At 38.2% G+C, this 9,805-nt stretch overlaps 1 protein-coding gene across 1 annotated transcript; it reads right to left on the bottom strand.

Annotated features, from left to right (window-relative positions):
* Positions 1 to 4,283: 4,283 nt before the first annotated feature.
* LOC149826917 (uncharacterized) lies at positions 4,284 to 9,099 on the bottom strand. Its single transcript, XM_090020172.1, has 6 exons — positions 8,952 to 9,099; positions 7,088 to 7,284; positions 6,451 to 6,531; positions 5,310 to 5,534; positions 4,989 to 5,066; positions 4,284 to 4,835 (listed from the first exon to the last, which is right to left on the bottom strand). Exons 1-6 carry the CDS (start codon positions 9,064 to 9,066, stop codon positions 4,560 to 4,562), a joined length of 972 nt encoding a protein of 323 aa, XP_089876298.1. The 5' UTR covers positions 9,067 to 9,099; the 3' UTR covers positions 4,284 to 4,559.
* Positions 9,100 to 9,805: the final 706 nt, after the last annotated feature.

The following is a 9,805-nucleotide window of genomic DNA, read 5'->3' on the forward strand; positions in this document are numbered from 1 at the left end:
ACTGGACCTTCCAATACAATATTTTGTTTTTGTGTCAGGTGAGTCACAGGTTCTGCTGTGGTAATATTGATTAACTTGGATGATATAACCATTTAGATCATTGATTCGTAGCTTGGCTTGACCGTAAGTACTAAGCTGGTATCTTGACTGGCTGGAGTTCAGACTAGTCTCTCAAGTCCTGGCAACTTCCACATGGCCAGGTCACTGAATAACTTCAATTATATGCTGGTTGATGCAGGGTTTTGTGTCAAATTCATTGGGCATGCAATTGTCATACATTTGTCACTTTTACTAATTTGCATACTTTTGCACTCTAACAACGAGAAAATGTTCCTACAATAACAAAAAGAAAAAAAAAAGACGACCTTGGAAGAAAACACGAGGGCATCTGCAATTGAATGGGCTTGGGGTTCAGGATACTCTATTCAGCTCTACCTTGACTTGGGAGTTGCATGGACATAACTCACCTTTCAAACTTGAGCCACATAGCTTTATCTTCTGTGCGAAAGTCAAGTTGAAGACTGGTTGCACTATGATAAGTCTGGTCCTTCCCAAATTCAAGTACTTGCACCTTCTTAACTTCTTCTGCAGAGATGCCCACAAATGGAATGATAGACTGCATGCATAAGTTGGTGTAATGTGTAGACATTTGAACTTTATGATGTATAGTGGTTTCTTTTGCAGTGTATACCTATTGATCTTTCAATCTTGTTTCATCAATTTGTTTTTATACATCATCCTCTTGAGCACCCATCCAAACCTTGCAGCTCAGCAAGATCTCTAGCAAGTAGCCCTACTTCTACAGCAGGGTCATACATGGCATTTCAACGGGGCTATGGAAAAAGAGCACCTGTCTCCAGTCTTGATCGAGGCCCTGAAGAGCAGCCATTGCTAGGTAGTATTGTTGCTGCACAGTCTGCACCACCATCGAACACAAAGCACATGCTGTGTGTGGTACGTCAATTGTGCTTAGCAAGTATTTTAGCTATTAGGAATCCATGCCTGTTTAAGTTATTTATTGAAAAGAAATTTCTTCTGCTTTCAGGCATCTGTAGTCACATTCTTCATTTATAGTTTTGGGCTCCAAATATCAGCTTACGTCATTGCGTAGCAGTGCTGGTACTATCATACCAATAGGTCGGAAACTTTTACAGGTATTTTAATCTTTATTGTTATATATTCAAATAAATCAGAAGATATGTATGGATGAACTATAGTTTCTCAGAAATCAGCTTAAGGTGGAGCACTGAAGATAAACTTTATGGCATTCACCATGACAATTGAGTATGGAAGAAGATCCTGTTTGTCTTTTGTTAATTGGCAGTTCTCAGAGAATGTGGATCTGATATCAAATGGAAATAATGGAAGCAGCTCGCTTGGAAGTTTTCTTGGTTGGGCAATGGCTGTGATTTACATGGGTGGAAGACTTCCACAGATTTGTTTAAATGTAAGTCCTTTATATTCACATATGAGTTTGCAATAAACCAACGTCTCTAACATTGAGTGCTTGAAAATATTGGTCGCTCAGTTTTATATCAAAATATGTTGGATCCTAGGAATTTGAAGGAATATCAATATCATCAGTCTTCTTTTTTTGATATCAATATTTATAAACATGTCGAAATGTCAATGTTTCACCAATGAATTAGAATGTATTTTCTTGTTCTTTTATGAGCATAGTCAAATAGAAGTTGCACTTTCCAAGATTCAAGAGACACTTTAATTGTTCTTTTTTTTTTCACCGACTCTTATTGTATCTCTTTTAATTATATTCTTGATGTCTTATTTGTGAAATCTTACAACTTGTGCAGATCAAAAGGGGCACTGTTGAGGTAAAATACCACCTTCCTTTTCTTCTTCTTTATTATCATTAACATCTTCATCACTATTATCATTATTTTTATTGCCACTAGAAGGATTACAGCTACTTGTAGTAGTTGCAGTAGCAGTTATTGCTGCTGCCTTCGGTGGTCTTCCTGGGGAAAATATATTTCCTTAAGTTCTCTTTGTTGCCATGCAGGGTTTAAATCCACTAATGTTCTTGTTTGCATCGGTTGGGAACTCAACATATGTGGCAAGGTAAATGTTATTAATTCCAAGTTTTATCTTCTGGGCTTGTTTATTGAACAGGAGAAGAACTTGTCTTTCAATTTCTTGGAATAACAAAAGTTTCTTTCTGCAGTATACTTGCCAGCAGCACAGAGTGGTCTAAGATTAAGCCAATATTGCCATGGCTGGTTGATGCAGCAGCATGCGTCGTCTTAGATACTTTTGTATCCTTGCACTTATTCCTTGTATGGTTTGCTTTGTTCTTTTTTATCCTTAAAACCGAAATCCTTAACAGCTACAGATCATTGTGCAATTCATTTACTATCCTCGATCAAGACCAAAAGAAGAAGACAGAAGTCAGCATTTTCTTAAAGTTTAGCTCTCTGTGGAAGAGTTAGGTTTTACTTCGGACAAGCTATTTGCAGGTGGTAATAAGTGACAGATCTGCAATGCAACTACTCAGAAGGGCATTTAGTCTGGGGTGGATGTGGAGCACACCATGTTCATCAGAGCATGCTTGGAGGTGTAGTTAATCACTGTAGAAAGTTATTGCATAACTGGCGAAAGAGGCAGCCTTAAAGTCTGAAACTGCGAATGAGGTTTGCTTATTTTCTACTAGTTGGCAAGTGACTTTGTTTAAGACAATTGACAAAATTTCACCATAAAGGAGCAATTTTGCCAATGATATGTAACCGTATTTGAGTATCACAATGCAATGTCAGTATCTTGTTGATTTTTGAGCTTCATATTTAGAGCAGCATTGAAAACTTTATTCTCTCTCCTTTTTCTTATTTTGAGATAGATGGATGGTTAGGTCACACTATTATAACTGGCGGGTTTCAAGTTCGAATCCCAGAGAGTTATGTCCCAGCTCGCCTATCAAAAAGAAACATCAAGAAAATCAAGATGGAGAATCAAAAGCCATAAAGTAGAACAATAGTAAAGAAAGTTCATGGGCCATAACTCGTAATAACTCACATTAAAATTTTCCTATTAAGTAGGTTGTATTAAAATATCTCCTAATGATTCACATTCCCAAAACGTCTCTCTCTCTCGCAAACCAATCTTCTCTAACCTCCTTTTGAAAACGTTTCCTTTTCTGTCTTTTCCTTTGAAAGTCTTTCTATCAAATAAATTACTGCATGATACTATTAAAGTAAACCACCCACCATTTCCTATAAATTCACCAATATTGCTACCTCTATCCCTATATGGGCTGGTACTTGGATTTACGTTTTAAGTTTTAACCATGGTAGCCAATTTTCTGCAACTGCGTCATACCAAGTTTGGACTTACGTTGTTTCCTAGGCATTATTTTCCTGCTAAGAAGAAACATAATTTCTTGGTTCATTATGAAGGTGCTGTTAAAGAGGGTGGGCGATGCTATAGCATTTGGGATACCTTCACTCCCGCAGCCAAGTATGAGCACAATATCCTTTTGCTACTGCATGCTCGAGGAAGCTTGCAAGTTGCAATTTTTTTCCCTATGTTTGTTGAGATCATATGCCAATGCATGCACTTATGCAGCCATGATCAAAGACGGTTCTAATATGGAACTTTCCTTCGATAAGGAAATCCCTGGCCCCTTCGGTCTTTGCATTGAATTAAGGTCTTTGAGTTAAAGACCATCCGGTATAGGAATATTTCCAAGCCGGTTAGGAAGGACTTTCTTTTGGCAGGTTTTTCCTCCTTGATTTTGTTTGACTAAATGATTAAATTGAAAATCTTTAATGGAATTACTATATTTTACTATAATACCAAAAAAAGAATGAAATATTACCCGGGGAAGTCTTGGTGCTAGTTCTTTTGTTTTTCAATATGAAAGTTTGTGAAATAAGTTTCCATTTATTTATCTAGCCTTTAACCAAATGGGTTATATCTCATTAACTCACTAAAGCTCCTTTTTTTATCTCAAACACTTAAATGTTGTGTTTCTTACTAGATTTGTTATTTTTCATGAAAAAAAACTTACATTTATTAGCATATGTTTTTATGCTTTGCAAAAATATATAATAAATATTCTTAAAAAGATCCGAAACAGCCAAAAATTGCAAAATCTCCATCCTGGGTCCAACCCAGTTGCAACTCTACTCATCACCATCAATGAACAACATCCCAAGGGATCAGTATACGTCAGGCATACTGCTGAGCTGATCCGCACTCAAAAGAAAGCGACTAACATCCAATCGAATCAGAACATTGCAGTTATATCAGTATTGGGTTGCCACCAAACTAAACTATAAACTTCTTTTCTATTTGAAATTTAGAAACTTCAGGAAAACCTTTTACACGAGCAATCCATGTATGTGAAATAACATATTCGACTCTATTCCAGCCCACAATCAACTTTATCGGGGCAGATATGCACATGGTTTAATTTCCTAACTTGCAATCGATAATGCATAGCAAATAGTTTCTATTTACAAAAGCAGTGCAGTAGAATCAAGATCTGTTTTTTTTATCAATCCTGATCCATTCCCATAGTGGCGCAGGCTAAGTAATTCTTTTACCTAAATGTGCATAGATCTTGTGGTCCTCCGCTTTGAAGCCAAATGTGTGGAGTTCCAGGATGGAGCTGCTTCATCAACTACTTTGGTTTTGCAACTCCTCAACCTTTTGGTCATGACAGGGCTACCAGTAGCATCAGTCCTGCAACTCCTTACCCTCTTGGTCATGGGAGGACTTCCAGTAGCTTCAGCAGATGGTACATTCAGTTCCTCTTCTTCCTTGATCTTTTCCCCATAGTATGGCCAATCAACACCACATTTCGGGCAAACTCTTGCCACCTGAAAGACATTGCCATACAGTCTCATAAAAAAAGATGCCACATTTTAGATGATTGGCTTTTTCACACACACACACAGAGAGAGAGAGAGAGAGAGAGAGAGAGAGAGAGAGAGAGAGAGAGAGAGAGAGAGAGAGAGAGAGAGAGAGAGTACTCTATGTTGAGAGTATTTCTTCTTTAAGCAGTACTTGTGAATCCGCACAGTACAGTTTTCATTCCGACAAATCTCAGCCTGACAAATTGGTGAAAAACCACGTCAATTTTTTCCACAAAAAAGGGGCTCGAGAATTGTGAATAGCCATAAAAATATAGGCTTAGCCCCACCAGACATTCCAAGGGAGAAATCTTCTGACAAGATACAATAGGCTAAAATGATCCAAACTACAAACAAAATCAACACGGACATAATACACTAAGGATGAAGTGTTATCAACCTGATGTCACAAGGGGTTGCTACTTAGATAAACATGTGTACCTTGATTCCTGCTTCATTACAAACATCACACGATGGAAAATCATTACTGCATAACCAGCTGCGCAAATCAAGAAAAGATCTAATGCCTAGTCCAATGTTTCCCTCTACAAAGCATAGCCATCTGTCTTGCACAAGATCATAGAGAGTTTTCTCTTTCTGTGAAAGAGAGAATTGTCTGAATGAGGAGGGCACTTGAGAACTACCGGCCTGAGATGCCTGCCTAATCTGATTGCAGCAAAAAATAAAACTATCAGACAACTATACTGCAGAGATTTGCATAAAGCAATAAAGTTCATACCAGAGATAAGAGGTGCGTGTGTCGGCCATACACATACATGTTAAGCCTCAACTAAGAGTCACCAGGTTTCTGATAGTTGGACACAGCTTACCGAGGCCTAAAGAAACCATCATGTTAAGGTAGAATTATTTGTAAAAGAAAAAATTGGACACACTTCGAAAACAGGGTGTTCTGTCAAAATATGCTTTCCCAACTTGGAAAAAACCCAGTAATTATAGCTCAAACCCATAGGCAGACCACAATTTACATGCTAGTAAGGTAAGGAACATCTGATATATATATATGTATATATATATATATATATATAGGCTTTACATGTTGACAAACAGTTCAAATGAAACAACACCAAAGAACCACATCCATCTAAACATGATGAACTAGTACTCAAAAGATACCAATAACTTCAGTGAAGAAAATGCAATGTGCCACCTTGAATTCTGGGATTTTTAAATACCAATAAGGAATGTATTGTCACTATTATGCATAAGAATGCAAATGCCAATGGTAATTTTCCAGGTAGGAGCATTAATTGACAAGGTCATGATTTTGACAGGAAATAGAAATAAGCCATGAAAAAAGGTCGAGAGAAATTTCGATGTACTATTAGTTCTTATCATAAATTACCAGCAGCCGCTTCCACAGTAGGCAATATAGTTATAGATATTATCCTGAGCTATATTTATTCCATATTTCTCTTCAACAAATTAGAAACACCATAATTAAACATTTCAACATATGCAACTGCCATTGATGATGGCATCATTTACAAATGATCTAACAAAGGAGAAAGAGAACGCAATCACCCTTTCAGATAAGGAACAGAGTGTTGGGCGTGTTTCATACTTGTCTCCCTAGATGAACATTGAGAGCAGAAATGTGGGATATGCAGCCTTCACCTGATGAAACTTGCAAAATTGCCTCTGTCTGCACAGGCATCCATATGAAAGTTGAATAAGTTGCTATACATATTAGCATAGATATTCAGTGAGATATCTTTTAACATCCATAAGTTAAGAAAAGACATGCATATCAAGAACCACTACAGGTTGAAGGTGATGGTTTGATGGTAAAGTAGCTCGATCTTATCTGAGATACATCACATTCATATTCCACATAAGTCAATAAGAATATAAAAAATAAGAAACCAAATCATTTCCTGAAATTTTGGTTTATTGAGGAAAAAGGTCTTCACTTCGCAGTGAAGATAGAACAGCAATGACTTCAATGGTGAGGTTCAAGGATGCAGCTTTTTGAATAAACAATTTTCAGTTTAGGTACAGCAGAGCGAGCTTCTTCTATCTGGTTGAATTGATAACACTACATGATCTGTTTACTAGAAATGTTCAAAATAGAAAAGACAGAGCTTTACTATAATTAAGTGATTCTAGCAGACTTACCACAGCCTTGACCTGTTTACTGGAAATGTTCAAAATAGAAAAGACAGAGCTTCACTATAATGAAGTGATACTAGCAGACTTACCACAGCCTTGAAGAATGCAATCTGTGGGATGGAGTACTTTGTTCCAAGTTTGGATTGTTCATTTGCTATATTGTTAGCGACACCATAATAGATCTCTCCATCATATTGGTTTCTGCAGCCCCTTAACTCAAACCGAACACAAGCTAGCTCCTTATTTATTTTAAGAATGTAGTCATTGAAGAGTTGTTGGTTTCTACCTACAATAACGAGACAATCAGATCCTTTACAGGTTACAATTTCATCCGAGATTTCTCTAGCAAGAAGACGACAATGGAAGAAATGCAAACTGCAGTTGAAAAATGTGATGTAGTACTAAAAAAAGTTATCCTGAAGAATAAAGATATAATGTTTTCATTCTGAGATTGAAACTGTCTTAATACCTGGGATTGTTGTCACACAAATAAGAAAGTACATAGGGTCAAAATTGACAAATCTTTATCTTCCTTAGAAATAACCAACAGACCAAAGTTTTGAATAACAGAAATGCACATTAAAAGTGTTTTTGTTCTTTACATTCTAATCTCTTTTCCATACATAAAAAGCAAATTTAATTAATCAATTGAAGAAGCTGACCATCTTAAATGCACAAAACTATACATCATCCCTTTTTTCTGCTAGCCAATCGGTCTAATGACATTACTATAAGAAAATTTATGGATTCAAAGCACACAATCTGCTAGCACAATAATAAGTATCTGGATAAGTGAAGAACATGGAAAACAGAGGTGTCACCATAACTGAAAAGAGCAGCGCGCCACAATTGCAACCTCAGAACTTTTTCAAATCTTCAGAATATTGATTATGGGAACTACAACATAAAACCATGCACAAGAAGTACTAATTGATTCCAAGAACTAACGCACAGAGCTCTATATAGCTTCCAGCCATGGGTTACTGACCATTGTGTAGGATAAAAGATTGATTCACTTTCTTTTTTCCCACTTTGACATAGAGGAGGTGCATCGCACCTCCAAAACCAAGATTAACAGCATCAACATACTTTTCTTGTTGATAAACTGCGTTTTAGATTGAACGGTGGCCTGCTTTATGGTACAGTTCCAACACAAACTGCTGCAGAAAAAGGAAAGTAGCCCAAATACCGTGCTGCATGAACCACCCAATAGGCTTCCAGCGTCATAGACGTCCGCATGCCGCCAGATTGGACAGTGTCTCAGGCACCCAAAGTTCCAACATAATGACATCTTAAACTCGACCGTCACCACCCTCCAACCATTTTGGTCAGTTCCAAGCCCCATCCTTGCCGGAAACAGGTATCTCTGCACCATGAAAGAAAACATTCTAATCCATCGTCGTCGTTGTCATCATTGCCATCTTCTTGGTAGTTGAAATAAATCTTTATAAGAATTTCGCTTGATTGCTTTCCAATTATTACAAAATTTTCTGACCAAAAACAAATAAATATCAGGGATTTCTCTAAAGGATGCTATTCTATCCATGGATTTACCTAAAATTTAACAATGATTTCCCAGTGTAGCTTACTCTACCTCCAATGAAAAAACAACTTTCATACTTTAAACACAAACGAAAAATCTCAACGATCTTCTTTATTTCGTCGCAACTCAAAATTTCCATATGAAACGTGCCGCCTTGCGGACGATTGAAACACCAAACAACCGACCCCTTTTCATAGGGATCCATGAATTGCAATCGTTTTGCTCGTTCAACTTCACACTCCCTTTATATCAAATTCTAACTAATCAAACGCCACAGACAAATAACAAAAAAAAAAAATCGAAGAAGCATATCAAAGAAAGCAAAGAAACGCGACCGTACTCCGAATTCCCGTCAATCAACAATAAATCTCAATCACGAACCATAAAACGTACATGAGAGAGAGAGGGACCTGCTTTCTTGCCGGAGATCCCTGCGAAGAGAGAGCGGAAGGCCGATTCCTTGAGAGGGCCGCGGGAGAGCAAGCATTGGATGATCGCGTGGTGCTTCCAATCCAACTCCCCCATCCCTTCCTTCCTTCTTAAGCCACTCGAAGGACACCAAGAGAAAGGACAAACGCAGAGAGAGAGAGAGAGAGAGAGAGAGAGAGAGAGAGAGAGAGAGAGAGAGAGAGAGAGACTCAACGGAGGCCCATCGGAGGAAGACGAAGGGTTCAAGAGGAGACAGAGAGAGACATAAAGAATAGGGTCGTCCGAGGGAAGGAATCAAACCAATCGACCATCCGGTGCAACGTAAATGCACCAAAAGTGTGCTGCCAATCTCTAACGTGGCATTTTCAGATTTAAGGACCAAAAGATTCTTTCTTTTGTTTTTGTTTTTTTTAAAAACGGTTTTATTAAATGAGCTGGACGTGTGTCAAAAGAAGAGATGGTAGCACACTTCTTTGTGCAATTACATTGCACCTAATGACACGGGGATCGAGGGGCCCGTCCGTCCGTACGGTTAATAACGGTTGGGTGTCCGCGTTGGGAAAGGAGTTGAAGTGCGGGTGGGTTTCCCTGAAACTTGTGGCCTAATCCTCACCTCGTTCCCAGGTTTGTCCCTGGTCTTTTCAGACATTGACTGGAGAATCCCGGATTGAGGTGCGTGTCATGGTGATCCAGTAGTTGGATCGTGGTTTCGGGTTGTTTGTTTCGGATCCAACGGTGGGCAACTCTCCAGGAGAAGGCCAAGGTTGAATCGCGTGGAGCATCTGTGCTGTCAACTGAGCTATGTCAAAGGAACACGTTAGGTAAGGTCGCATTT

The sequence above is a fragment of the Nuphar pumila genome, chromosome 10 (genome assembly GCF_984573655.1).
Source record: "Nuphar pumila chromosome 10, dmNupPumi1.hap1.1, whole genome shotgun sequence".
NCBI classification, from domain to species: domain Eukaryota; kingdom Viridiplantae; phylum Streptophyta; class Magnoliopsida; order Nymphaeales; family Nymphaeaceae; genus Nuphar; species Nuphar pumila.